The following is a 17339-nucleotide window of genomic DNA, read 5'->3' on the forward strand; positions in this document are numbered from 1 at the left end:
TGGGAGAAATATAAGTTTTAATAAATATATATTTTCTGTCTCAAATTAAAGGAAATATTTTATTAGAATGTGGAATTGTGTAGTTCATTTTGAAGTTTAGTTTGTTTCTGTGTATTGCTCATGTAGGGTTTTAACCCCTTCACAATCGCAGACAAAATATTTCCTTCATATATATATATATATATATATATATATGCCAGTGGAGTAAATTCAATCCAGTTCTGTTTTTTTTTTTTCCTCTCTCTTGAAGCTTTATTGTTACCCTGTGAAGCAGAGTTTTTTCCTTCGTTCTTTTTATACTCCTGTTAGTGATCTTTTTACTATGTACATGCAAGAGAACACATAAGGGTGAAAAGAGAAAATCCTCTCTAATCTCCCAAAACGTTCGAACAAGGTTACCAATTTTATCGTTCTTTATATTTAAAGATCACCCAAATTTATTGCCAAAAGTCTGTACTCATACAAGGATTAATAAAGAATAAGGCCAGGATTACACTATAAAAGTTAGATAAAAGAACTTTTACAAAACTTGAAAGAAAAACTACCAAGGATATAGAATAACTCATAAAAAACAAAAAAATATTTGTTTTAATATAACCGATAATAAGCTTGAATGTAGTTTGACTATTTCATAACTGTCAAAATGTTTTTCAACAAAATGTAGAGCGTTCATTGAATCTGATATAATAAGGCACTCCCCTATATACTGCATACTAGTTCTACGCGTAATCCTTTCCCACATTGCAGGAAAAGATTATAGATGTGAAACACCTTTGAGCCAGAACTAAACTGAAACAACTCTGATTTTAAAACTTTCCTCAATGAATTGTGGTTCATATGTTAGCATGCGTGTATCAAGCGTGGAAGTTTATTCATCAAAGGATAACTTCAGTAACAAAACATTTTATTAAACATCTTCAACTTTCAATCAGATGCTACACAAAAAAAGTACAATTCAAAACTTATTTGTGACAAATCAATCACTTGCACCTAACGGAGAAACAAACCATAATATTAAGATACAAAAACTAAGGGCAGGAAAAAACGAACACATTTCAGTTAGCAAAAATAAAATTTACATGCAACTGTAATGCTTGTCAAGTACGACACATGGCAGTGAAATAACGTTATATACATCATCTTCATCGAAACTTCAGATGAGTTAGAAGACATTTCACAGAATAAATAAAAATTTAATATAATTATCAAAACCTGTATTAAATATGAATTGAAAATATAAAAATTTGCATAACCTTGTTTGTTATTTAAGTAGTAGACTATTCATATATGGCAGAATAAGCAAACAAAAGAAACCCACTTCCTTAGCTTTAGAGGAAAAACTAAACAACTGAATTAAAAATGTATTAATACAGGCAAACTTGGCTAATTTGAATTTCAGGAATACCCATTGAATTTCCTATTCAATTCAATGTTAAAATTATGCACTTAATTTGACCCCCAGCATTTGGGATAATTTGAAGGTTTATTCAGAGATTTGCCATTTGCAAACTACCAATTTCCCCAGAATTTCTGGCTAAATTTCAGTCATATTTTTCTTTATTCCATGATTTACTGAAATATATCAGACACATTTAAAAAAATAGTTAACCCAAATCTGAATATTTTATGTTGCAGCTGTGAATAAGCAGCAATGCGTTTTCATTATCAGTCCCACCCACATACGCTGCCTTTTTGTTATTCGATGACATCATCAGCACCTGTCTGCACATGTGCAGATGCTATTAAGAAATATGAAAAATGATACTTCTCACCACAGATGGAACTTTTTTAAGCTGGAGTGCTGAAATATTCAGTTACTTGTCCTCTAAAATGTGTTGGAGATTCATGGCTATCTGGCATTATTGCTTGTTCATTTTAGCATATCAATACCGCTTAACATATTTTTTGGTCCAAATACCTTAGCTAAGGAGTCACTTTTGGAATGTTTGCTTTGTTACCGGTGGTTCTCAAGCAATGCGTTTCAGACATACATTTATGCCTTTACAATGGTTTGTCACTTCTCTAATGCTGCCAGCATTGTATTAGTTCATTCCTTAGTAATGGTTTGCAACTTTTTCGATCCTCTCCCAGTAACTGAAGAGAACCCGTGCAGCACCGGGTGTTATAACTAGTGGTTTATATTTTACAACAAAACTAATTGCAACAATAAGGAAACTGCACAGTAAAAGGTAGACATTCACTACATTTAGGTAATCATTAAGGGAGTTTTGATTCTTTTAGTGAAAGTATAGTCATCCTAGATTGACGAATTGAATAATTCAAACTTTTTTGCTGTTCCGTTAAGCTTCAAATTAACCAAGTTCAGCTGTATAGTGCAGGGAATACCGACGCAAATTCAGAAAATGTACATGTCAGTTAGATGTACATCAAACATGGGCATTATACAACTATATTTATATATAGGCTGTATTTTGTAAATCAAAATAAATTCTAAGAATGACAATCTGTAACAAAGTTGCATTTTGTTGCACAGAGCTTTTTTTTAATACTTAAACAAATACAGTCGAATCCAGTTTTAACGAATACCGTTATAGCAAAAATCTCATTTTAACAAACACTTTCCTAATTCCCCTGATAAGTTTACATAGGAACAATGCAAAAACCTGGAATTTTCCTTTACAAAAAAATTTTCATAATAACGAAGGGATTTCTCCAGTCCCTTGCAGTTTGTTATAATGGGATTTGACAGTAATTATGAATTAAACTCTATCAGAGGCCAGATTTAAAGTTTTTGAGGACCATTTCCAGCTCATGTTTAACCAGTTACAACTCCTGGCATGGTCTCTCCCTCCTTAATGCAAGGTTGATATCATTCGTCATTATCATACAAGACGTAATTTTGTCCTTAAGAATATTCAACCATTTTTTGTTGTCTGTATTCTGCGTTTAAAAATACAATAGATTTTATTACAATCTATCTACATGGACCTACTTTTTAAGAATTCTGTCTAGTCAGCTATAAACATAAACATTACTTGTCTGATTGATGTTTCAATCAGACAAGTAAAGTTGCCAACTATCGTTAGAATTGTTGAAAAATCACAGAAAATGATAGGCACTGCAAGTCAAAACGTAAATACACCAAAAGAAAAAGTATGTGTTGACAGATATGAGATGCATTTAAATGACTATAATGAATTATGATTATTAACGTCATAATTATATCATTTTATAAGACATGAAAATATTTAAATCAAACCTTGTCAAAAACAGGACACATAAAATAAAATTGGGATTCCCAAAATTCTGGGAATATCCCGTAAAGTACGGGTCATATGGTCATCCTCTATATACACATTCCATGGCAGAAATGCAGCGGACTAAAAAGGTTGTGCATCTCACACTTAGATTACGCATTTATTTTAGGTATATGACATTTCCAACGATGCTTTTTTAAGTGAATATTCATTTTGCCCATCTTCACCATTAATATTTTGCATGGAATATGAAATCGTTCCGTGTATAAAAGATAATGGTTCCACTCTAATATATTGCTGAAGTATTGAACGTACATCACATTTCCCCCCCCCCCAAGCACTTTCAAGGCACATCACAAAATTTTCCCTATATTTTCAACGGTAACTCCACTCTTTACATGGTAACTCACATTTCTTTCATTTATATTCAGTTCTTATTAGTCCACAAAGTTAATTATTAATATTCTCAAAGGAAATGTCGATAACTTAATTCTGTTTGTGGGGAGGGGCGCTCGAAACAATTCATTTTCAAATGCTATACAAAACTTATTACACAAATAATACTGTTGTTATATCACCATAAACATACCATTAATAAAGAACATCTTTAACAATATTCCTAAACTTACCCAAGCAACAGCAAAAACACACAAAAAAAAAAAAAAAAAAAAAAACCCAGCTTCTTCATAAATAATGGAAACTTGTGATGCAAGATGGAATTGTATAAAGCGATATTTAAGAACTTGTATTTCAGGTGCATCTGGATATATTTCCAGTTTTAAAATTTTTCCTGATCAATACATTCTTAATGTATTCCAGAGACTGACAATATTGAGGCTGTGGTCAAAAGTTTTACGATATTTGAGCAACAGCTTAGTAGTTAGGGATGTGCATGCCACATGGCCATACAAAATCACCACCATGAAGTGTTAATCATGATACATGTCACAGTTCTGCACCGCCTCTTTTCTTTTTTTCAAAGAAATGTACGAAATCAATGTTTAAATGAATTGTGTTTGACCATGACACTGAAAAAATGTCCATAGGCGCTTGAATGTAATTATTACAATTTTATTATTTCCTAACCTAACACCTTTTCACTGCAACTGCTTATAACAGAATTGATATAGTTTTTTCTATTCCATCCAAATATGGATTCTTAAGAAACTTTTTTTCTTCAAATGCACAATGTAACGACCTTCCAATATCACATCCAATTTTTGTGGAGGGGGTTATAATAACATCAACTATACATATTACTGTACATTATCAACTGTAACTATCAGCTTTCTCGAGACAGCTCGTTCCAGACTGGAATATGCTGTTAGGTTTTGAAGACTGTACCTACAGGGGGATATAGACTTGGTTGAGAGAGGGGGGGGGGGTGTGCAGAGAATGGCACACAAGGCTTGAGTTACGAAAAAAATACTATTTCTTTAATATGTTTACATTGGAAGAATGAAGGTGTTGGGGGAAGATATGATCGAAGTGTTTAAAATATACTGTCAATTAACTACTTCGACAAAGAAACACCACTAAGGGGCAATTCTAGGTTACAGTGTTGCAGGGAGTTTTTCACCACTAAGAGTTTATAAATGGAATATCTTACCTCTGGGGTCGTGAATTTTATAACACAATCGAGATGCATTTCAAAATGAGTACCATAAACACAGTAGGATAAATTATTCTTACGTAGATAAGACAACCATTATCTTTTTGTGGGCAGTGTATTACATATCATTATTACATTTTTTGGTGATATATGCTTTTATATTGGGTATTTACATGATATCAGACATCCTAATTTTTTTATAGGTGTAATTTTTCAGCCCCACACCTCATAGGGCAATTTGCCTGTTGTGGGCTTCATATTTGTATATAAATAAATGAACAAAATATTACAAAACTTTTGACCCATTTCAATATTTCATAGCATAAGTGGATAATGATCCAAAAAAAAAGCGCCCTTGAAAATAAGGCAACCACATAAAACCATTGTGCACCACATTACTAATACATTATTAGGAAGAGTTGATCAACTTTGCCCAAGAATATTAAGATGACACCGATGAATAAATCAAATAACTACAAGAAAATACAAAAATAGTAATGCATTTAAAATATTTAACCACTAGTCATGCTAACCAAGTGTCCCCAACTTGGGTTGAATACCAAATCTCAACACTCGGTTGTTCAGCAGAAAAAGTATGTCTGTTCACTTCAAAACAGGATTTTGTATTTTCGTATATTTGCCTTACTCGTTGGCATCTTTAAAATACATTATTACGCCATTAAATAAGTATTTTATACAATTTGTTTTCATCACATATTCAGACGAACCCTGCTACACTGAACTCTGCTTATAATTAACAAAAAATTAATTCAGTCCCATAGGATATTTTCTCATTGGCTCCGACATAGTGAGGAAAATTTATGAGACTCTTCGCATTCAATATAACAGGATTTGACTGCTCTTGCATTTTTTATGTATAGAAATAAGTCATAAACAACATTTCAACTTAATGCAAAAAATCATACAAACAATGGAAAAGAAAGAAAAACATTTTTTGCACGTAAAAACTACTTGTACCATGCTGATAAAGCATCAGTTATTCACGAGTCAGGTGAATCACATCTTTCATCAATGCTGACTGGTGAACCTTTTTTAATCCCATATTTCCTCAATTATAATCTAATCACTATGAATAATGCGACTCAAACACTCAACGAGTGCAATACAGATCAAGGATACCCAATCATTTAAGCTTAAAGGGGAAATTGTATAAATTACATATATAGCAATGTAAAAAATAATTAAACCTTGCACATTTTAGGGAAATGATCAAGAGATTTGAGTATATTAAGACGCCACTACACCTTATTTATCCTTAATTGCCATAAAATCATTATCTAGGGAAGTTGGATCTCAAGCTAATAAGTGTATGATAAAGTATGCTGACAAGCTTCAAAATCACGAGTGTAAACATCTCTGATACGCTCGAGACGAAAAAAATCTCAAAACTGAGCAATTTCACAAAATTTTGTTATTACAAAAATTAAATACAAGGTAGTTTTAAATAAACCGACACTACTCCAACCTGTGCAGCGCCGTTATGGTAAATGTATTTCATTGAAACTTGGTATATATATGTTATTTAGACCATGGGAAAAATATAATCAATAAAAAAGCATCAATTTTTACCTAGTGGTCAAAAATTAAACAATTTTTCTTAGTGAATCTTTTTTTTCCCCCATGGTCCATATCCTTTATGGCAAGTTTCATGAAAATACAACCCCTCTCTTGGCAAAGAGAGATATCCCTCTTTTACGGCCAAATAATTTCCCTAAGTATAATTAAAGCATGCATTTCAAACCAGATTAACGGTCACCCCTCTTTTGCACGCAAATTTTTTGTCCTGCCGGTGCTCACAAAAGAGAGGTTTTCCTGCACTTCCATCAGAATGGAAGGGGGGAGGGGGGCTATAGAACCACCCTTAGGGGGTGTGTAGCAGATACAGTTGCACTTTGCGAGGCCCCTGCATTCATGGTAAATTATTGGAGACACATTCTTAAATTATTTCTTTCATTAATTCAAGCGTTATTTCTTTCATCAATTCTGAAATTTCATTGGTTCTGAATTTTCATAAATTTATGGAATTATTAGTTCCAGCCCCAATGAAAATTCCGAACTAATGAAAGAAATTTCTTCCAATTAATTTTAAAATTTCACCAATTCCATAATTTCCATTAGTTTCGGGAAGTATTTCCTCCCATTGCTTTCAATTTAGCTTCAGGGCTGAACTTCTTTAGTGTTAGAATCAGCTAATTTTAGTATTATAACATTCAACTGCGCGTTAAAAATTTTTTGTACGGATAGTTTCTCAGCATTCCTGTACATTCTAAAACAATAATTGCTGATTCCTATCTCCCCACAATACACATAAAATTGAAGCAAACAGGGTCTTTACCATCTTTGGTGCATCTAAATTATTTTCCCACCAGGTTCAGCATCTGGTAAGGGCGGCCCTGGGTGCTTTATATGTCTGAGTAGTGTCAGGTTACTTGTGACCACCTTGTATTATGTCCTTCTGGAATCTCTCATTGGCTGTATGCATTGCACATCTCTCTACACTTGCAAAACACATTCCATAAGAGGAAAGATTCACAATTAACAAAAACTAAGACGGTGGGAATTTTTGCTTTCTTTAAATAATTACTACAGGTACTTTCCTGTCATAGAGGCCTTGGCGAGAAAGGGGGAGGGGGACTTGGCATGTTTTTGCCTTTATTATTAGTACTAACCATACTAAACAATTATTGTTATTACTAAAAAAACATGCCAAGACTACTATAACAAGAGAGTGCACACAAAAATATATCTCATAAAAAAAATGGATGGATAAAAATACACGTTTCCTCTTTCCACATTGAACACTATTATTTTTCTCTGATAATTCATTTGTCTCAGTAATAAGCTCACTCTGATGCGAGCGTTACAACAAAATCCATGTTTTGTTATACATTCAGATAGTGTCATACAATAAGAAAAAAAAATCATGCAGAAAGGTTAAACTTCATTCATGAATTTTAACACAGCAGACGTGTGACAACTGAATCTTCTTCGGAAACCGACCCATATATATTTTTTTTAAAATTCTCTCACCCGAGTGCAGTATTTTCCAGATACTTTTCTTTGTTCGACTATACAGTTGCTATGAACATGCAAATGCATCATCTACTCGTCTGTAGTGCTTGCTACGACCGTTCTGTGCATAGACTCTTTCTTTTTTACTCTGCATGTTTCTTATCTAAAACTGCATCATTCTGAAACAGTGGAAAAGCAAAAACTTCTGATTAACTTTTCTATATACAGGTAAAGATTTTATAAGTGGTTATATATATCATTACCGACACAGGTGTCAGATGTGTTTCAGGCGCTTGGCTTTACATAAGAGATTTCTATTTGAGAATTCATTCTGGGGATGATCAGCCCTTGTGCTATGGAATAATGTGAGTACTGGAGCCAAGCACGGATCCAGAGGAAGGAGACAGGGGCGATCACTCTTCCCAATAACAGAATAATGTGGGGAAAATTTGTCCCTTACAGAAGGATGATCCGATACCCAAACACAATAAGTCGCTTCTCTGACACATAGTCCTGGATTCACCTGCCCCATTCGCAGATGAAGATGTCTTTGCCTCAGCTTCATTCACAGCTAAAGATATCTGCCTCAGCTCATTCTCAGGTGAAGACGCCTTCAGTGGCATATAGAGCGGAGACAGACATCTTCATCTGTGAATAAAACCAAGGTGGATGTCTTCAGCTGTGAATAGAACAGACATCTTCAGATTCAAATGAAGAAAAGACAGACATTTTCAGCTACAAATAGAGCAGAGACAGACATCTTTCATCTATGAATAAAGCCAAGGCAGATGTCTGCCTCCACTTCATATACAGCTGAAGACATCTGCCTAGGCTTTATTCAAGGATGAAGATGCCTGCCTCTGCTTCATTTGTAGCTGAAGATGTCTGCTTTTTGCTCAGGCATGGATTCGGGGGAGGGGGGGGGGTGTGAGGGAAACAACCACCCTTTCCAAGAGCAAAATAAATATGGGAAAAACTTGTCAGTCCTATAAAGTAAGGGACGATCAGTTGAACTTATATAATTCCCCCCCTCCCATCACATTGCCTTGGATCCACGTTTGACTGGAACATCTGCAGTACTTCAGCACCAATCTCACTGACTACCAGAATGTTAATCCGAAGATCTTTTGTTTTGTGTATATCTTAGTGGAATGATTAATGGTGCAAAATATTAACTTTGCACATTACGCTTATGAACTAGAGCATTCAAGTGTAGATATTTCGCTCGTGGATAAAACAGTGATGCATCTGCAATGAGGAATTTTATCCCTCAAGTCAGCAAAATACGCAGGCACATACTATGTGAAGGAGATTACTGCACAATGATTTCAACAATGCAAGATTAAGGTGCCTGGAATATATTGAGCTGACTTGTCACCATTCATCTTTGAAAAGAAAACTAGCTCTTTGCTAAAAAAACATGGAACAGCTAATGGCTGTAGCAATAATATTGACATTATGATTCACACAAATATAGAATGAGCCAGCTTAGGGTTTCAGGAGCTCTAGGACAAGATAAGCAATAGTATAAACCTAACATGGAGATCAGATCATCATGCGAAAGTTTGATTGGGGTGTTAAAAGTACCTAATAAAGTCCCTAAATTATATCACCAAAGTAATTAAAGTTGACACAGGGCTTGACAAATCAAAAAGAGAATTAAGTGCCAGCAATTTTTTTTTTTTTTTTTTTTTCTAAGACTTGATCTCTTTCAATGTTTGTGGACATGCTAAAATGAATCCCGAAAATGTTACATTGACCTCAGGCTTCAACTCAACAATCAGGTAACGCTCATTGTTTTCGTTGCCATGGGATTTGTCAAGCCCTACCTATATACATGTTCTACTTTACCACACACCAACTCTGGCCATATTGCTATACTGCAATTTACTGCCGTTAATGAGTTGAGTTGGAAATGAAGCCACCATCTCTCAGTGATCACCCCAAGGTCACTGGGGAAAATATATTTTTACTTATATTCTTCTTCAGATCAAACCTGGAATCTCAAACAGAAACCTTCATGGTGGACGACCAGCATCATAGCAATGTGTCACTTGGGCACTTACATACATACAGGGTGTCCTATAAATGATAGCACAGCTTCTACCTCAACCATCCATCATAAAGGTACGATTTAAAAAATGCTCGAAAAGTGTTAAAAAATTACCCTGTACCAGTTTTGAAAGTGAAAATACAGTGTGTAACAAAATAAAATCTAAAAATTTTATACGGTTCCTGTGCTCTAACTTCCAATTAGAAAGATGTTGCCCAGTCTTTCCCGATGCCGACAACACAAATTCCACGATTCTAAGTGTAATATTCACAGATATTCAAATTTGAAAATGGAGAAAATTTGATAAAGAACAGCTTTAAATGCAGAAAAACTGTTTTACCTGTATTTAACGCTGTTCTTGCCCAAATTTCAGCCTTTTTTCGAATTTGAATATCTGTGAATATTGCACTCAGAAACATGGATTTTTTTGTTGGCATCGGGAAAGACCGGGCAAGAACTTTGTAATTGGAAAAGAGCACAGGTGGAACATAAAAAAATTTAGATTCCTTTATTTTGTTACACACTGTATTTTCACTCTCAAAACTGGTACAGGGCAATTTTTAAACTAGAATCATACCTCTACAATGGTTGGTTGATGAGATAAAGGCTGTGCTAGCACTTATAGGACACCCTGTATACTGGGATTACATCTAAGCCTTTTCCTGATTCAATGAAAAGAAAAAAAAAAGTTACTTGTTACTCACAGCAGCCAGCTGTTTCCCAATGTTTCCTATGGTAATTCCTCCTGAAAACAGCACCGAAGGCAACCATGAGCGCACATATGAGAATTCCTGTTCTGAATATCTGAGATAAAAGAGAATAAAAGTCACATTCTGTCAAAAATGTGTTTTATACAGCTTATTTACAATAGAAATGAAAATTCTATCCCTTAGAACAGGGGTTTTCAAACTTTTTTGCAGAAGCAGCTTCCCCAGAGCTTTGAAAAACGGCTAATTATCTAATGCTGCATTTTTAATCATGATCGAGCTTTAAGAAAAAGAAACTTATCGTAAAAAAAAAGCTTTGCATATCTGGATGCGGGCCTGTAGCTAGAAATTTTGTTTTGGGGGGGGGGTAGGAGGGAGAAACCAGATCCCTGAGTCCCCCCCCACCCCGCTACGGCCTTGTCTGGAAGATTTCATGCCTCACAGTTTGAAAACCCCAAATTCCCCCCAAAATTTTCAAAAAATACTACAAACACTTACACACATATGCCTTGAGAAACGAGTATTTGAGTGATCATGGTAGTGAGGACAGAAACTGATACTCCCATGCAGAAGCCAACAAACGTACGATCAAAGTACCACCACAAACCCAACGACATTATGGCCAATGATAAGAACAGTTGCAGATCGCTAGGGAATTCGATTTTCTAAAAAATTATGTTAAGAAATATCTGCATGAATACATTCAATAACACAATATAGCCTACAACAAACAGTTAATGGTACTACTCTTCCATTATGACCACGCTACTTGGTGCTTTTTTTTTCTTCTTGGCAAATGTTTTCAGTCATGCATGATGAAATCAGTAGTCATAGTGGAAGCAGTAGTTATATGCAAGCCTCCACAGACTTGGAGAAAGAAACAAGCCGAAGCAATATATGAACCAGAGTAAAATGTTGGGGAAGACAAATTAGTAGGAGCAAAGGGCGTACAGGCAAAACCATTATTTTCAATCATATTTCTGACTCTTAGAAGCTATCTATTCTGTAACTGGGGGTCACCCTGATTCATTACAGAGCGATCTATTAGTACCGAAAGTGATTATTTTGACCAAATTTTTAGTTATTAAAAAAAATTCCTACGACTTTCTGTAAAAGAACACGTGATATCACCTGAATACAATGAAATATTGCACAAATAAGTCAATTTTTTGGCTTCATTTTTCCAGGTTTTTCTTTGCGATATCCGAATCATTTTCTAGGTTAAGACAGTGTTTCGGGTATGCTATATCCACGGTGTATGTTTTGAGTGGGGTATGTAATAACAGAGGCAAAAATACACTGAAGTGAATGGGCCAAAATCGGACATTACAAAATTGTATGCTATATCCAGAGTGTATGTTATAAGTGTACTTAACTGTACATGGAAAAAAAACCCACCATTCTGTAACAAAAATGATTGGACTGTACATTATTAAGTGATTAATGATTCTATCAACTTGATCATAAATTAATAAGAAACAGAAAAAGGATACAATGCAAGCCTCATTTATGCCGACAAACATGGCCACACATCGAAGTACCTTCGACCACTCCCGAGTTTCTTCCTGACCATAAGTGGCTTTATTTTCGATACAAGGGTAAGTCAAGCCTATGAATGCTACAAAAAGAAAATGATAAAAATTACAGTTAAACTGATTATTTTTAAATTATCGGGAATATACATATATTATTTAAAAAAAAAAAAAATGCTGATAGCATCGCTATGAAGATCTGAACTTTTGCAACAATTCAACGAAGACAAAAAAAAGAATAAAAAAAAACTAAAAATCCAAGTTAAATATGCTAGAAATTCTTATAAGATGGAGGAATAAAAAAAAAAAATTAAGAAACTTGGAACTTGATTTATGCTTTAAATCAAAGAAATATTTAAAAACATTGTTCAAATTTATGCATTAAAAAAAAATCAAAAGGGAATTGGATGACATGCAACATCATTCCGCGCAGTGCGAAATGGTGCTTGATGCCCCCCCCCAAACAGGAAGATATTACAGATGACACTCGATTTTACAAACCTCCAATTCATGAACACACTTTTTTTTACGAACAGCATGCCACAAAGATAATGTTAAAGTTCACTATATTTTATGAACTTGTTCTTCCCTTCTGCTATTTTTTTTTTCTGTTTTATTCTTAAAGCTGCCTTCAACTTTGTTGTAACTAAAAGTAAACTTCAATTCGGATGTTCAACATGCCTCAAGAGAAAACAGAGAAAGGAGGTGGGGGGGGGGGGGGTTAAAGAGTTCACCAATTCATCATCCCCAACATAAAAATCCTCATTTGATAGTTTGCAGGGTTGACCATGAAGTGACACTGCCTTAACAAAAGTAATTCATTCTTTGTGCATTATGACTAAATGAACTGGTGGCTTGAGAAATTAACATGATAAATACTGCTATAGTCTTTCCTCTTCACAATTTCAACAAAAAGATTGTGCTTGACAGTAAATGAAAAAATAAATTAATGTGCAAACTCTTTACTACGACATACATTCTCAAAATGTAGGGGATTCCAAATGTACGTCAAATACTCTAATCAAAGATCAGTAAAAGTTTCTTTCTGTGACAAGTGGATCCAGCGCTGTTCTGCCATCATAAAAATATTTCAGAAAATCAAGATTTCTGGAGCTTGAAACGACACGTTGCTTGGCTGAGGGAAATAAGAGGTAAAAATTCCAATCAATGGGAAACTTTTGAAGAAACAGTTATTTGCCTCAAAGTTAAACAAATAAGTGATTTTCCGAATTTTTTCATCATCTATCCTGCTTATGAATTTTTGATTTTACGAACTATTCATCAACTCTATGCGTGTTTGTAAAAATGATCATCAACTGTAAATTGTATAAGGAGAAGGTGGGACTCCCCAAAGCAGAATGTTTTGCGATGTTCTGCAACAACATCGCAAAACATTCTGCAACGAGCTCTCAGCTGACTGAAAATGTCCTGCGGTAAAAATTTGCATATACATAATAGCGTTTTTCTACACTATTCTTAAAATTCTTCCAGATTGTTCTTCAACAGCACTGGTTGTTCTGCGACATACGTCGCACATTTTGCTTTGGGGGTGGGACTCGTTGCTCCTTTAAGCATCAATGGCTTGCAAATCTACTGCATATATATATATATATGCATTTTTATACAAACAGAGGCAAGATTCTAGGCAGACCCCCCCCCCCCTGCTATTTTCAAATCCTATCGCCCATTTGTTTCTTTTTCGTGTAATATTTGCAATAGACTATTTTTTTTTTCTCTTCCTCAATGGTCCCCTTGATTCAGAATAATTCTGTATTAAAAATCTATGTGATGTCGAGCTTGGCTCACTGTCTTGTTTATTTGTTGAGAACATGACTACTTTTGCAGAAATGGTATGTTCAAACCTGGGTTCGTGTGTTAATATAAATTTTAATAATTTGATAACAAAAAAACCCATAACACGTGCAGACATGCAAATGACGAAAAGAGTGAACTAGAGAGTATGAAAGCATGTCAATTACCGAAAGAGTGATCTAGAGCATATGCGAGCTTATGAATGGCAAAACAATGACCCACATAGCAAGGAATTAGAGCTTGTGCAAGCATGTGAATTACAAAAAGAATGGCCTACAGCATGTTAAAGGTATAAATGATCAAACAAGTGACACAGCAATTAACCATGTCAGTGAGTAATCAAAAGAGTAACCTAGAGTGTGTGCAAACATGAGTGACCAAAACAATGTGCAAGCATGTGAGTGACTAAAAGAAAGAGTGAGCATGGGGGTGACCAAAAAAGTGATTCAGAAACACAGCAGGATACTTGCAGGAGTTGAGGGAGGCCAAGCGGGTTATAGAGCAGGGTGGCGAATTGGAAGAAAGAATGGTCACGAAATTAGACTAGAATGAGAGGAGGGTGGCAAAATTCGTGCAGCCCGAAAAATCATTAATAATGAGCAATAGTACGACATGATTTAGAAGGACAAGGAAAATATTTTGGTTTTCCAAAATTTTACCAAATAAAATTTATAAAAGTTTGAGTGAAATATATACTATAATGAATTTAATGTCCTCCTAAAACATGAGGATCCTGGACAAACACCCATGTTGCCCATGCAGAAATTGGGCTCTGCTTCTACCCTGGGAGTACTACTTATCTCAACCTAAGTATTTCCACTCTAAACCCCATACATTCTACCTTAATATGCTTATTGACATGCTATGGAGCAATGCTTTCAGTAAATAATACACTTTCATCACTGAAAGGATATTCATAAAATATGCACTACCTGATCCAGCACCACATATGATCATGAGCAACCACTTCGAATATAACGTCTCGAATATAAGTTCAGCTAACTGCAGAGCCGGAACTGGCCTTTGTATCCGCAGCATGTTGAGAACCACTAAGAACAAGGCACCGATTCCAAAGAGAACCATTCCTCGGACGAAAAACTTCTTGATTGCCACCATATTCGACTGCAAAGACAAAATCAATGAGACACACACACACACGTGTTTAGCCCGATTGCAAATATAAATTACTTTCACGTTGCCAACATCTTATATAATGAAATTACACAAATTTTTTGAGAGGCTACAGCCTCTCAAAAAATGTTTTATCTAAGTTTCTCTAAAGTTTATGAAAACTTTACCCTGTAGGGATCCCCTCTTACCTAGGCAGGACTCTGATGTTCTTGAAATGTTGATGAGAGATTTAACGCTACAATTTTCAAGAAGAAAGCATAGAAATTTACAAGCAGATACTTTCAGCTAAAAGGGGGGGGGGGGCGAGCATGATGCTGTCAAAACAGCCCCGGACAAGGGCCCAAAAAATCACTTTCCCCTGAGGGTTGTGATGCCATTAAGAGTTACGACAGCCTTGTCCATGGGATTGACTAAAAGAGCAAGTAACCCCCTGTAGGGTGGGGGGCTGACAGGCTCCAATAAAAATTTTTTTTTTGTTTTCTCATTCCATAAATTCACTACAGAAGGGCCCATGCAGGGCCGTAGCGAGACATCTCGTGCAGGGCTGTCGTAAGAGCATCATGGGGGCCCCGGGCCAAGTGGTTTTTCTGAGGCCCTACCTTGTAAACTCTAAAAAGTTTCAACCGGATTTCATTTTTGTGACGGGTGGGTCCATGCGTTAAGACGGCGCTGATCTCGTGGCCCCTGGACAGATTTTTCTTGGATACCCCTTGAAAGGGTTATTATTATGCAAAAATAAGTGTATATTTTTTAGGGACCCTTAAAGATCCCAGCCTAGGGGCCCACGCTCCAGTATTTGGTGTGGTGGGTTATATATGGCCCTGCCTACACCTTCAGTGAGAACTAAAAAGTTTCATTTGAAATGAATTTAGAATAGAAATATAACGTAAAAAAATTAATTGAAATAAAGAAAGGGATTACCTCTTAATGAGAGATGTGATCGCTGATGAAACTTCAATGAAAGAGACGGACTGAATTCTTTGAATGGGTATTATAAGTAGTGCTCACACAACAGAGGTGCTCCCGAATTGATTTGAGGCCATGTATCAGTGCTCTCATCAAGCATAAATATTTCTATAAACGTGACCGAGAGGCCACAGCTGTTGTATAGCTGTCAGCTCACACAACCGCCGACGAACTGGTGATACTAAGCCGACCAATCGCGATAGCCGTACAGAATCAGCTGATTCACGTAAAAACGGCGTGAGCGATCTGATTGGTCGACTGGGACCTGAGCTGTCTTTCACGTGCTTTGACGTCATCGTTTCCCCCCCCCCCCGTCCGTTTTTGTTTGTTCTTTGTGTGTCTGCTTTCGGGTCTTTGCACTTATTCGTGCACAACAAATCTCATTGATCGTTTTTTCGCTGGATCTTCACACATCCCGTGGATCCCTAGGATGTAGAGCAGTGTTTCCCAAACTGGGTAATATCGCTCCCGGTAGGAGATGGAATGGTCCGGGAGGGGGGGAGGGCGGTAGAAGCTTTGGTATAGGATTTAGTATAGGATCCTATGGGTTGGCTTGAAATGGGGGACGCTGAGGAAAAAAAAATTTTGAAAAAGAGCGACGATGGAATGAAAAGTTTGGGAAGTTTCCCAACGTTATACTAGTGTGGTCTTAACGCATGGGCCCACCCGAACACGGGCCGGGACCTCATAAAAATGAGATCCGGTTGAAATTTTCTAGAATTTGCAAGGTACGGCCTCAGAAAAACCACTTGGCCCGGGGCCCATGATGCTCTAAAGACGGCCCCCTGGAACATTCTATCACCCCCCCCAGGGGCGCTAACGCCCACGTTGGAAATCACTGCTGTAGAGCCTTATATGGCCCCACAAGGTTGGGGCTGGCATGGCTCCAGCCCTGGGGCTCAGAACGATTCTCATCATTTTCGGCGGGCCTCCTGGCAAGACTTTCCACGAGTCCCTCTATAGTCAATTTATGGCGTGAAAAAACAAAAAATAATGACAATCGTGATGGGGGGGGGCCCCCCCCAGGGCAACACCATATCTATATAACCGAAGACCTCCGCGCGAAGCTCGTGACGTCACCGAGGAAGGCCATCTTACCTATAGCCATTGGATATACTACAAAAAAAAAAAGGCTAAAGATGGCGCATGCGTCAGCCTGCTATATAAACACGGCGCTAGAGTATAGTAGTCGTGTATAGCTGGTGTTGGCTGCACCAACACCCTCTAAAAAATGGGGGGAAAGGAGCTCCCCCACCTCTTCTTTAAGGGGTAGTG

General features: G+C 36.3%; 1 protein-coding gene across 1 annotated transcript; it reads right to left on the reverse strand.

Moving 5' to 3' along the window:
- Nucleotides 1-7109: 7109 nt before the first annotated feature.
- LOC149087850 (insulin-induced gene 2 protein-like) lies at nucleotides 7110-16238 on the reverse strand. Its single transcript, XM_089242112.1, has 6 exons — nucleotides 16020-16238; nucleotides 14900-15089; nucleotides 12117-12241; nucleotides 11122-11288; nucleotides 10621-10720; nucleotides 7110-8042 (listed from the first exon to the last, which is right to left on the reverse strand). The coding sequence occupies exons 2-6, from the start codon at nucleotides 15081-15083 to the stop codon at nucleotides 8007-8009; spliced, it is 612 nt and encodes a 203-aa protein (XP_089098238.1). The 5' UTR covers nucleotides 15084-15089; nucleotides 16020-16238; the 3' UTR covers nucleotides 7110-8006.
- Between the last annotated feature and the right edge of the window lie 1101 nt (nucleotides 16239-17339).

Source organism: Pholcus phalangioides, unplaced genomic scaffold, assembly GCF_987345545.1.
Source record: "Pholcus phalangioides strain wild (caught in Gottingen) unplaced genomic scaffold, Ppha-v1.0 ptg000003l_1, whole genome shotgun sequence".
NCBI classification, from domain to species: domain Eukaryota; kingdom Metazoa; phylum Arthropoda; class Arachnida; order Araneae; family Pholcidae; genus Pholcus; species Pholcus phalangioides.